Source organism: Dipodomys spectabilis, unplaced genomic scaffold (assembly GCF_019054845.1).
Source record: "Dipodomys spectabilis isolate Male_0828 unplaced genomic scaffold, ASM1905484v1 ptg000039l, whole genome shotgun sequence".
In the NCBI taxonomy this organism is placed as follows: Eukaryota; Metazoa; Chordata; class Mammalia; order Rodentia; family Heteromyidae; genus Dipodomys; species Dipodomys spectabilis.
In genome coordinates this window covers 7,155,634-7,168,762 of record NW_024870716.1, presented here as the reverse complement: position 1 = coordinate 7,168,762, position 13,129 = coordinate 7,155,634, and the positions used below count along the sequence as shown (strand labels likewise).

General features: G+C 39.7%; 1 protein-coding gene across 1 annotated transcript in view; it reads left to right on the top strand.

Moving 5' to 3' along the window:
- Window positions 1-4,577: 4,577 nt before the first annotated feature.
- The window catches only part of Pdzrn4 (PDZ domain containing ring finger 4), a 142,114-nt gene continuing 133,562 nt past the window's right edge, over window positions 4,578-13,129 (top strand). The window contains exon 1 of the mRNA XM_042677680.1: window positions 4,578-4,646. Within this exon, the coding sequence (XP_042533614.1) occupies window positions 4,578-4,646 (69 nt within the window). The remainder of the gene's footprint in view (window positions 4,647-13,129) is intronic.

Below are 13,129 nucleotides of genomic sequence, written 5' to 3'. Positions count from 1 at the left end.
TAACCTAGGAAAGAACATCTGTGCTCATGCAAAAGACATGCTAAGAAGCAATCATCTACAACATATGTCAGCTCTTATACAACAAACAAGATGGGTGATTCAGAATAGTCCTAAGTGACCAGGCATGGGTGGCTCCCACCTGTCATCTTAGCTACTCAAGAGGCTGAGATCTGTACCATTGTGATTCAAGCAAGCCTGGATAGAACAATTCATGAGAATCTCAAATTGGCCGGCAAAAAGCAGAGCTGAAGGTGTGGCTCACATGGTAGAGCATCAGTCATGAGCAAGAAAGCCAAACAAATGAAAGATCCTCAGTTCAAGCCCCAGTACTTACAAAATAAAAATAGTAGTCCTGTGGATTTTTCCTCTCTTAGTAGAGACTGTGAATCTATACAGCAGATTCTTGTCCACAGGGGAAGTGTTTGAAAACCCCTAGTGGAAGTTTGAAAGTATAGTCAGTATATATACACACAATGTGTGTGTGTGTGTATATGTGTGTGCGCATGTCCATGGTAAAGTTTAATTAAAAATTAGACAATGTAAGTTGTTAATAACAATAACATAGAACAGTTATAACAATATGCCATAATAATAAAATTAAAAGCAGTTAAAATGAATAGCTATATCCAAAACTATTATTATTATCCAAAAGCTATTATCCAAAACATTATTAGGTTCTCTCCCTAAGGGTATTGGAAAGGAGGAAAAAGTACTCTTTGGTCTATATTATCCATCCAAGACATGGAATATTTAATCCATTTGTATTTTTTAAATAATGTTCTGATTAGTGCATTTATCTCTTTTTTGCTTCAAAAAGAGAGGTGCTATTCTAGCATAAGCTTTGGCTGGTTTGTCATTGGAAGACTGAATCTCATTTGCTAATGAGATTCTGAGGACTCTGGCATCATGGGTTTTCCTTTGTTCTAATCACCCTGTAATTCTTTGGGATGAGCCCATGAGTAGGAGAAGATGGAATCTTTCCAGGGTAGATGGGCCAAGGGCAGCTTTGATAAATGATTGGAGAAGCTGCTCTTGTTTCCTGAGATAGAAGAACAGAGAGACTTGTAATGAACCAGGAGAGCAGCCAAGACACACTGCCTCGGTTTGAAATTGTTTAATTCACTAGAATTTTCCCTTTATGTGTGTAGGGGAGAGGGGGCTTGAACTCAGAACCTCTAGTTCTCACTTGGCTTACCTGCTCCAGGCTAGCACTCTACCACTTAAGCCACACTTCAGTGTCCTCATTTTTGCTGGTTAATTGGAGATAAGAATCTCAGTTACAGACTTTAATGCTCAGTCTAGCTTTGAACCTCAGTCCTGAGATCTCAACCTTCTCAGTAGTTAGGATTATAAACATGGCCTGTATGTATGTATGTATGTATGTATTATTTATTTATTTATTTATCTGCTATTTTCCACTGTCTTTGGGCTTGAACTCAGGGCCTGGGCACTGCCCTTGAGTTTTTTTTTTTTGCTCAAGGTTAGCACTCTACTACAAGTCTAATTCCAGCTTTTGTTTAACCTGTAGTTCATTGGAGATAAGCATCATGGCTTTGAACCATGATCCTCATATCTCAGCCTCCTGAGTAGCTAGCATTACAGACATGAGCCACTGGTGCTTGAGAAAGGTTTTTGATGACTAAGAAAATACTTAGAAGTCTATCTTTTAATTTTCCTTTAAATCCTAGGAAATATGATACAGATGTTCCAGTAAGTATCAGATTCAATCACTGTTTCTTGGCTTTCCAAACCTGCCCATGAAGAAGCTTTATCAATAGAAGGTAATAATACTCATAGACAGAATTGTGAGCCATCTATGCCTTGCAGAATGCAAATTCCTAAGTCCAGGCTCTCAATCACCTGTGTTCATAATATAGCTTTGTTATTTTATAATATAGCTTTCTAGTTCATATAAATAGCTTGGAAGTGTGAACTTTACTGTAATAACACTTCAAGGGAAGTATTATGGAGACTAAAGAAAATGAAACCTTTGACAAGCATCATAAATACATGTATTTTAGCCAGGTGCCAGTGGTTCATGCCTGTAATCCTAGCTACTCAAGAGGCTGAGAACTGAGGGCCCAGGATCAAAGCCAGCCTGGGCAGGAAAATCTGGAACACTTATCTCCCATTAACTAGCATAAGGTGAAAGTGGGGCTGTGGCTCAATTGGTAGCACACCAGCCAACCTTGAGTGAATGAGCTAAGGAACAGTGCCTAGGGTCTGAGATCAAGCTCTAGTACAAACACACACGCACGCACACACACACACACACAAGAAATATATATATATATTCAATATATGTGTATATATAATATTTGTTATTTATAAGTAATAGCAACTTTGGGGAGTGGTGGAGAATCCATCTCTTAAAGATTCCATCTTTTCATGGGCTCATCACAAAGAATTAAAGGATGATTAGAACAATATTACTATTATATATATATAATAGTAATAATAATATAATAGTAATATAATATAATAGTAATATAATACAATATAATAGTAATCATAATAGTAATATAAAATAACTGCAAGTAAGGCCTTGCCTTCTGCTTGTGGCCACCATTGATTTTCATTTTCATAAAAGTACCTTAACGAACCCCCTTAAATATACTCCCCCCACACAAAAAAATGAATTGAGACTTAATGAGTATCTCCTACAAGTGGGTTCTAATTTGCAGGAAGTCCTGGTGAACTTTGCTCACATTCCAGGTTCCCAATTATGATGCCTCAGGTTGGCTTTCATCCAGGCTGTTAGGTGAAATTAGGCCCAGAAAATCGGATTATTACCTCCCAGGAGGAAATGTTTGCTATGCAGCAGATGATAGCTCATCTTCTTCCTAACTTGCTGGTGTGGAGGTGTTGCTTTTTTTCTTTCTTTCTTTTTTCCTTTTTTTTTTTTTGCAAAGCCAATTTGTTAACAATTAGTACTCATTAGAATCATTTCCTGCTATTGATTCTACACATTTGACAAAGCACTTTTAGGGAATTGGACCCTCTCTCCCCGGCCCAAAGTTGCCATCCATAAGTGTTGGTGCTATTAAAAATCCTTCCGATCCAATGTAATTCCTAACCAGAGTCATCAGTTCCCAAGTAATTATTTTTGCTTTCCAACCCACCTGCTATCCTGTCCAGTTTAAAGATGTGCTGGAAGAAGGAACATACTTCTTAATTAGCAGAGGTGGTAGATAAATCTGAGTGGGAACAAAAGGAATTTTCTTTTATTATCTGCTTTGGCTGTTAGTCATCTATCTTTAAAACTGCAAGCTGGCAATCTACCGTAAGTCCTGTGAGTGTGCGGAAGTCAAAGTGTTACTTCTGTTATCTAAACATCGAAGCTTCTAAATAGCGCAGCTTCATTTTTTAAGTCGGTTCACCTTTGCAAAGTGTGAACTCCAAATATGGAATCCTAAGTGGAGTCCTTGTGCATTGCCTTAGAATTTAAATATTGCCCGCGTCAGCTTTCTGAAAATATTATATATGACTTTAATAAAATTAGCATAAATACCATATGCATTTGAAATGTTCTGAGGGAAAGGTCTTTATAGTTAGCTAATTTTAAAATATAGGCCTGCATGGCTTCAAATTTGTATTTAATGGGTATGTTCTGATTATCTAATTAAAATACTTATTATCTGTAGACATATCTGTATACTTGCTTCAATGTTCTTTATTTAGAGCAAGAGAATATGCCTGGTAGGTAACAGTATTTACCTAGGAACTACTTTGTTATTTTTGTAGGATCAGAATACAAACTAAATACTAAGCCCCCTAACCTTCTATTCCTTTCTTCTATCACCCTCCCCTAAATTTCCTTTGCTTCTGCATTTCTTTTATACCTATAAATAATTGCTCCTATTCCTTTTCCTTTACATCTGGTAATGCTAAAAATATTTCTTCTTGTTGTGGCAAAAGGAGGTAAAGAACTACTATACTTGTGTTTCTGCCTGTCTAATTCCCCTGCCAGTAGCTTCTATCAATGGAGAAAATGAAGTGTCTGCTCTTTTTGGAAATGCCCTGTGCTCACCCTTTCTATCCTTAATAAACAGAGATGGTATTGACACAAGTGAATTTTGTTTAACCACACTACATTTGCCTCTTAATTAGTGAATATTCATCTGTCATCAGCCGCAGCTATGACACCCCCTCCCTGCTAACATGCTCTGTCATGAATAATCAATGAGGCCCTAATTAATATTCATGAGCCGGAATCTGTGTAGTCATGTGCACTGATGCAGAGACAGGGGGACTGTTGCCATGAACTGACTGAAAAACTCGTGTGTGTGTGTGTGTGTGTGTGTGTGTGTGTGTGTGTGTGTGTGTGTGTGTCGGTGAGTGCGAGCTACTTAGAGGCAAGCGAAGAAGAGCATGCTGCCGCTGCACACCAGCCAGGCTTAGGCTTCCAGCTAGCAGCGGTTTGTCTTGTGTTTCTGGAATGAAGTGACTGTTGAAAACCAGTAGTGGAGTCTGGAGAGTTCAGTTCACTTGCCTTTCAGTCCTGGGGAAATTAGAAGATTTTTGCTCTCTCTCTCTCTCTCCCTCCTCTCTCTCTCCTCCTGTCCCTGCTTCTTAGAATGGGTTGCAATTTGTGCACTTTTCAGAAAAGAGAGGAACACTACAAACTGCTCTATGAAGTTTCTCAGGTGAGTTGCAGGTCTTAGACTAGCAGCAAAAACCAGCCACGCTTTGTGTTTGTCTGCAAGATTGATAAGGATGCTTTCTGGCTAGCTTTTATTTGTGTTCTTCAGCACTAAGGGCAAGGCAATGAGCTGCTTGGGGGCTTCTTTTTGGGGGGTAGGGGGGAAGGCTTTTGGGGTGGTAGTTTTCAGTTTTCTTGCCACACCCCTTTCAGATGACTTCCTGTGGGATTCTTTTTTTTTTTTTTTTTTAAAGCATTTTGTGTATCTACTGCCAAGCTGTCAGTCATGTAAGAGGGGTAACAGTGAAATCTTTGCTGTAATCTTTGGAGAGACAGACCCTTTTCATTTTGGAATCTGTATCTGAAAATGGATTGCATTTTTTTGTCTGCATAAATGTTGGGGATTTAATAGCTCTGTGATCTCAGTTATTTCTGAATAGACAGGAAAAGTTTCTTGTCAAATCTTGTTAGCCAGAGGAAATTATTTGATTCATTAGAAATTGTTGTTTTTGGTTTAAGAACAAGATTTGGTGTTTTTGTATTCTACCAGAAAAACAAAAAATTGATGAAATGTCTTGGTTTAAGAAAGAGAAAAGGGAATTTCCTTTTCTACTTGTTCTTGGATCCTTTTTAATATTTTCATCTGTTTAGCACAAAATACTGATTTTAAGAGGTTGTCAAAGTATCAATCTATGTGTGATATAGGAAAAGTGTGCAAATTCAGATGTCTGTTTAGTGTGTATGTGGAGGGCTCCTCAGAATAAAAATAAGATGCTCAGCCTTCATAGTTGTAATAGAATTCTCTTAGTTTGCCATTTTATTTGAGCAGGTTTGCCTGGGGGTGAATATTCAAATGTTTTTGTCTTGTCTGGCAAATAAAGTTTATTTGTCCATCTTTCATCCTGCCCCGGATGTAATTCTATTGGTTTTGTTTTTAGATAAGATGACTGATAAAAAAAAAATGTTTGGGATGTTTGCTGTTTGGTCCAGTAGCCCACTATCTACCGGTTCTTTCAGATTCTACCCGCCCTCTCGCCAACCGTGATTCATTTCGCAGTGGGCTAATTACAAAGTGGATTTGCTACACACGAAACACCAGTCTCAATGTTAATTCACATTTTCATGGTAATGTGATCAGAGGCTCATTAGCCAGTTTCCAAAATGATCCTCTGCATTAATTAAATATAAAAATGACTCCTTTATCACTGTAGAGAGGAAGAGAAAAAAAAGATTAACATTGTTAATTACACTAGGGGCAATACCTTTTTGCATTCTTTTTTTTTTCTTGTAAGCTGCAAACTTGTAAGCATGAACTAAAAATCATATTCGTTTCTCAGAGAAGCTCTTATCCACTATGATTCATGAAAACAGGCTCTAGGTGGAACACTTTGCCTTTAGTTTGCTTGTTGGAGTTTGAGTTCTGGTATTGTTTTTCTTTGGGTAGTTGTGGAGAGAGGAAGTGGATTCATTGATCTATTTTTTTATTTTCTCTGAATTCCTAAATGATATAAAAGTACAATATTGGCAGGGGTAGAAGCTGGCATCCTCCTGATTATGCCTAGGTTAAGCTGTTTATATTCCGCTAGGAAGTCTGGCAGGATTATTGCCTCTAGAAAGGACCACTGGGTTTGCAGAAGAGCAAGGAGCCTTTGTTATGGATTTTTAAAAATGCTTGTCTGTGAGTTTTGCTTTCAAGTGCTTCCTAAATCTTGAGAAAATAGATAAGCCAAAGTCTTTATTGCCTCTTACCTTCTCTCCTCCATATATTTATTTTATTTTCCTCTACTCCCGAGTTCCAGTACTTATGATCTTTAATAAAGGGGGGTGGGGGGGTACAATGAAGTATTAGCTTCCATGTAACTGGCTTTTATTAGATAAGTTAAAGCCCCAGCTTAGAGGTCTTGCATGGATTTTTTTTTTTTTTTTTTTTTTGCCTAGGAGCCCTCCTACAGTTTGTCCCCCATTCCTCCCCCCACCCTGCCCCAGCTTTGCCTTCTATGTTATTGAGTTAATGGAATAGATAAGAAATCAAAGGAAAGCAGTGATAGGCTCATAATGCGCTAGAGCCCCGTGTGGTGCTGTAAACTAGTTTCTATTTTTATTTGGAAGTAAGGCAGCTCAAGAGCACACATGAAAGCAAGCATGTTCTTAACCAGGTGGTGAGGGGGGGGGGGTCTCACTGACTCCCCTTCCCTGGAGAAGATACTGTGTACAATAGTATCTTGACACCGGATGCCTGAGTATTTCTAGCTGGCTTACTAAAATGAATGAGCTTACACCAATATTAACACTCGATTGCCCAAATCCTGTTTGTGTATGTATTTGTGATTCTTCTGTCACCTGTCTTTGTGTTTCTTTGGGTTGTTTCTTAAGAGCTAAGGCAAATGACAGTTTATCAGGGGATATAATAAGGCAAAATTACTAGTGAATATTAAATGCATGCCCACCAGCAAAATGTCTATTTCTTTATAATCAAATCATTGTGATAATAGAACTGTTGGTGATTTAGGGATATGATAATACAGGCCAAGTAGAATCTGGGTTCTGGTTTCTAAAGGCAATAAACAAAAGCAAATGTTCCTCTGTGCTGGTGCTCACACCTGTAATCCAGCTGATTAGGAAGCTGAGATGTGAGGATCATAGTTCAAAGCCAGCCCCAGTAGGAAAGTCTGTGAGACTCATATCGTCAGTTAACCACCAAAAAGATGGACATGGAGCTGTGGCACAAGAGGTGGGGCCTTGAGTGAAAAAACTAAGGGACAAAGCCCAGACCCTAAGTTAACAAGCCCCAGTACTGGCACAAAAACAAATAAATGTGTTGTCTGTGAAAGAATCCAAATGGTGTGCTTATGTGGGAAAAGAGGTCAAGATTTTATATATATATATATATGTATGTATGTATGTATTTATACATATATAATGTATATATATGAATATATATGTATGAATATATATACATATATAGTTTAAATATAATAACTATACATATATGTGTATATATAGGTATATATATAGTTATTTGCTCCTGTAGAGGAGCTGAGACCTCCAATTGGTAGAAAAGATGGGATGTCACCTTTAAGAAAATTATTTTTAGCTGGACCTGGCCCAATCAGAGTCTAGTGTGAACACAGATGAAAGAACCTAGGGTTGGGGTAGATCCCGGAGCTTTGATACCAAAGTGTTTCCATGAATCTTTATGTGTCTGTTAACTTTTCTATATGCCAGGGAACTCAACTAGTTTTCTGAAGTGATTTATTTTTTATCCCAAGTAAGTTATTTATTAACCTCTTAAGAATTAATAAGTGGGTAATTTGAACAATGCCTTTCTATTGACATGAAGTGAATTGACTGCTTTGTATGAATTTCATTAAATAGCCTCCTGGACCTAGAAAGCTACAATAGCTTGAGAAGCATTTTTGACTTAATAATAGAATTTCTTCTAAGTGGATCTGATGACTTCCTAGGTGGATGGATGGATAGATAGATAGATAGATAGATAGATGGATAGATAGATAGAAAAATGTGTGTGAATTATAAATAAAATAGTTATATATTACATAAAAATAATTAGATATATGAATTATATATAAATAAATTACATAGATATATAAGTTGTAGCTTGTGGATTGATTCAGTGATCACAGCTGCCAATTGGATGTTCCTTAGAGATGAACACTGGATTAAAATCAGGGACAAATATTTAAAAGTTCCTGCTTTCGGCACAAAAGTGTTTGTAGGATTTCATTTACATCTTCTAATGTAATAACACAGGATTCTGTTTTTACTCACTTGCCAAATTAAAGAAAGGAAATTAATTTGCTTACCATCTCAGAAAAGCCAGCTGAACGGTCATGGCTCTCCAGGCAGGGTCACTGACAGAGCTGATTTATTCATTCGAATGGCCGGGCACAGCTCTGAGGTCTCTTCACCACCTGCCTCTGTGACTCAGTCTTACAAAGTAGAACGGAACCTCCACTGACTTAAAGCACTCCCTGTGTTTTAAGCAGTGGGCTAGCCGCATTCCCTGCAATGTATTATCTAGCTCATCCTTACACAAAGATCCAGTTAATGTTTCATAATCTCTTCCCCTAATTTCTAGATACAGTGAAGTCTCCCCTGTTTTATGATGTTTCTCCAATCTTGCAATAATTTCCTTTCTCACAATTCCATGACTTTCAGAAATCTGTATTGCCTCCTACTAGAGACTTACCATCTCCTAATTGCTTTCCCAACACTTTTTTTTCTTTTACTTTCCTTTTTTTTAGGTGCTGATCCTGGGGCTTGAACTCAGGCCTAGGCACTGTCCCTGATGTTTTGTTTTTGTTTGTTTGGACTTTTCTTTTTTTTTTTTTTTTTTGGCTTGAGGCTACTGGTCTACCACTTGAGCCACAGCTCCACCTCTGGCTTTTCAGTGGTTAGTTGGACAGAGTCTCACAGACTTTCCTGCCCAGGCTAGCTTCAAACTGCAATCCTCAGATCTCAGCCTCCTGAGTAGCTGGGATGACAGACATGAGATACCAGCACCCAGCTACCCCCAGACACCTTTTTTCCATAACCCTTCCCAGGGTGAGCAAGGGCTGCTTCCTTCAGGTCTGTGCATGCACACCGGAGGCCACCTGGCTATTTTCACTTCCGCCCATTCCCAGGCCTCATTCTTGGCAGGTCACAGGCAAAGCTCCTTTTTCTCAACTCTTTGGTTTTGTGCAAAGAAGTTTCCTTCTGAGAATGTGCTCGTGCACTGTTAAGGATCGATTGTGGCTACTGTAATAATGGACAGCAGTAACTGGCAATGTGGAGTGGTTCCCAGTGACTATAAAGTGAAGTTTAAAGATCACCCTCTGACTTGGCTGTTCAAGACCTTCCTGAACTGACTATAGTAGGTTCTCTTAAAATGATCTCTCACTGTTGTTTCCTAAGGCGATGTATCATCAGTCCCTCCTCATCCTTCCCACTCCACCTCCTTTACTTGAAATCAGCCTCACCTCTGTACCCTCACAACTCAAGTTTCCCTCAACTTCTGTGGGACACACTCCATATGTACATTACTTAACTTCCATACTTCCTTATTTCCATCAAAATACCTCCTTGGGCAGAGAAATTTCCGCAGTGATTGGGGAACAAACCAGTGTCTCCTACCTTGGAACTCCTGTAGCCTTTGTTCATACTTTTTTATTTGGTTTGCTTTGGTGCCAATGTTGGGGCTTGAACTCAGGGCCTAGACACTGTCTATCCCTCCACTGTTTCCCTTCAAGGCTAGCACACTACCTCTGGCTTGGTTTGTTGGTCTGTTTATTGGTAGGTCATTGGAGAGAAGAGTCCCATGGACATTTCTTGCCCAGGGTGGGCTTTGGACCTCAGTCCTCATATCTCAGCCTCTTTAAGTAGCTAGGATGACAGATGTGAGCCACCGGCACGTGGCTTGGTTCATCCATTTTAAGCTTATTTATTTATTTATATACATATATATTTGTTGGTTCTATTTGTTGGCTTGGTCACTGTGTTTGTGCTTCTTTGGCTCAAGGCTAGCACTCTACCACTTTGACTCACCGCACCACTTTTGCTTTTTATTGGAGATAGACTCTCATGGACTTTCCTGCCTGGACTGGTTTAGATCTCAGCTTCCTGAGTAGCGAGGATTATAGATGTGGGACAGGGGGAGGCGGGGAGACAGGGTGCAGGGGGAATATCTGGCTATCTGTATTATGGTCAATTATGTGTGCCTGAATTGTAAGCATTTGGAAGGCAGGTCAGGTACTCACGTGTTCTTTAAGCCCTATTCTGCCTCAGAGGAAGGGTGGGTGAATGTAGTGATGATATTCAATGCGCATATGTGAACATGGTGACTTGAGGGAAAGGGTGGGGCTGGAGAGATGGGGGAGAGCAATGGAAGGGGTAACATGGATCAAGATGCACTGTACTTATAAATAGGCCTGTTTAATTGAGACTGCTTTGTAAAGCCACTTAGAGATCATTTGTAGAAGTTACTAATTTAAGAGAATAAGCCTAGCTACTAAGCAGGCTGAGATCTGAGAGCCATGGTTCACAGCTAGTACAGGCATAAAGTCTGCAGGATTCTTATCTCCAATTAACTAATAAAAAGCCAAAGAGAACTTTTAAAAAATTGGTCGAGTGTGGTGGCTTATGCCTATAATCCTAGCTACTCAGGAGGCTCAGATCTGAGGATAATGGATCTAACTAACCCAGGCAAGAAAGTTCATGAGACTCTTACCTCCAATAAGCTACTCAGAAAAAGCCAGAAGTAGCACTGTGGCACAAAAAAACTCAAGGACAGCATCTAGGCCTTGAGGTCAAGCCCCAGGACTGGCACCAAAAATAAATAAATAAATAGGAAAAAAAAATCTAAAATTCCCAAAACTAAAAAGCCAGAAGTGGAGGCATGCCCTAAGTTGTAGAGCACTGGCCATGAACTGATAAAGCCAAGTGAGAATAAAAAAATAAATGGAAGACAAAATTGAGTCGCAGGTCTTCAGGTTGCAGTGCACACCTGTAATAAACTGGCATTTGATTAGCGTGAGTGAGGTGACCATGTCTTGCACCAGAAGAGCAAGTGTGGACATAGGATAAGAGTGTCTCGCTTCGGCTCTACCACCTAACAGGCGCCTTCAGCTCTAGATGTGATTGTGTTCAATGAACTTTCAGTCAACTTTGACGAGTGTGTGTGTGTGTGTGTGTGTGTGTGTATGCTGGTCCTGGAGTTTGCAATCAGGGCCTGGGTATTGGTCCTGAGCTTTTTTGCTATAGTCTAGCATTCTTCTACTTGAGCCACGGTGTTACTTCTGGCTTTTTTTTTTTTTATATTTTGGTGCTTAATTGGAGACAAGAGTCTCATGGAGTTTCCTGCTTGGGCTGGCTTTGAACTGTGATTATCAAATCTCAGGCTCCTGAGTATGAGCCACCAGTGCCCAGTCAACTATGACTTTTTAATGTATGAATATTGTCTTGAGGGACCTACACATCAATGTGGCAGTCCTTGTTTTAGAGAAACACCCGAGAGAGACACCAAAGCAGAGTTTCCTGTGATGTGACGAATGCAGCATGAAATCGACAGGGATGCTGACAATGACTCCACAGAGGCTCATGATGGTGAAGTCTAGCCTGGGAGGGAGAGGAGGGGACAAAGTCTGTGGAGATGGCAAACAAGTGACAGATAGGCATGAACTTGGAGTAGAGAATTATTAGCAATAAGTATTACCGAAGCCTACAGTTTGAGGGCGACAGGCTACCCAGACACGGAAAAGAGCAGACCGAGAATGTCACTCATGCTCTCATTTTTTGTTTGTTGTGTGTTTATGTGACTGTAACTGTGTGTGTATGTGTGTGTATGTAGAAAGAGAGAGAGTGCATTCTGATAGGATTTGGTTTAGTGTTTGAGACATTAGGGATGGAGGACTGTACAATAATGAAGGAATTCAATTGGGAGGCTGTGCAAAGGGCGAGCTAGTAGAGAACGTAGAAAGAGCCTCCTGCCTGTAATCCTAACTACTCAGGAGGCTGAGATCTGAGGATCAGGCTCAAAGCCAGCCTGGGCAGGAAAGTTTTGAGAGTCTTCAGTTAACCAGTTAACCAACAAAAAGCTAGAGGGGGGGCTGTGACTCAAGTGGTGGAACACCAGTCTTTAGGAGAATGGAAGGAAGGGAGGGAGGAAGGGAGGGAGGGAGGGAGGGAGGAAGGAAGGAAGGAAGGAAGGAAGGAAGGAAGGAAGGAAGGAAGGAAGGAAGGAAGAAAGGAAGGAAGGAAGGAAGGAAGGAAGGAAGGAAGGAAGGAAGGAAAAAATGTGCCTTTAGCTAACAAGAATTTTATCTTTCCAAGACTTAAAAAAAAGAAAGAAAGAAACCTTTAATGAGGCCTAGCTTGGTGGTAGAGTGCCTGCCTAGTAAACACAAAGCCTTGAGAAAGAAAACCTTAAGTGTTTCAATGTTGCTGATATGCAAAGACTTTTTATAAAAATATTTTTAATGATTCTAATAAGTCAAAGTCAGTAAGTGAAGTATTTTTCCCTACTAGAAGGATTAGATGGTCATATATTTCACTTATATGTATTTATATAAATACATCATTTATGTATATGTATCACCTTCTTTTGGGGGAGTGCGGGGAGGGCTGTGTAAGAATTTATACATTCTTTTTTAAAATTTTTATTTATTTTTTATTGTGAAAATACTGTACAGAGGGGTTACAATTACATGGGCAAGATAATGAGTACATTTCTTATCAAGCATTGTAGCCTCCTCCTTTGTTTCCCCTTCCCATCCCTTCCCAGGCTTCCCCCCCCCCCCCGCCCCCGCACCTAATCCTCCCCCCCCCTCAACCAAAGTTGTAAAGTTCGTTTTCCACATGACAACTTGTACTTCTCATTGTTGCAACGGGCCCACCTGTATCCTTATTTAAACGACTTGTTTTTCCCCTTCCCCTCCACAAATTATACCAATATCAAATACAGTGAAAGCAGGGGTTATACTGTGGGGG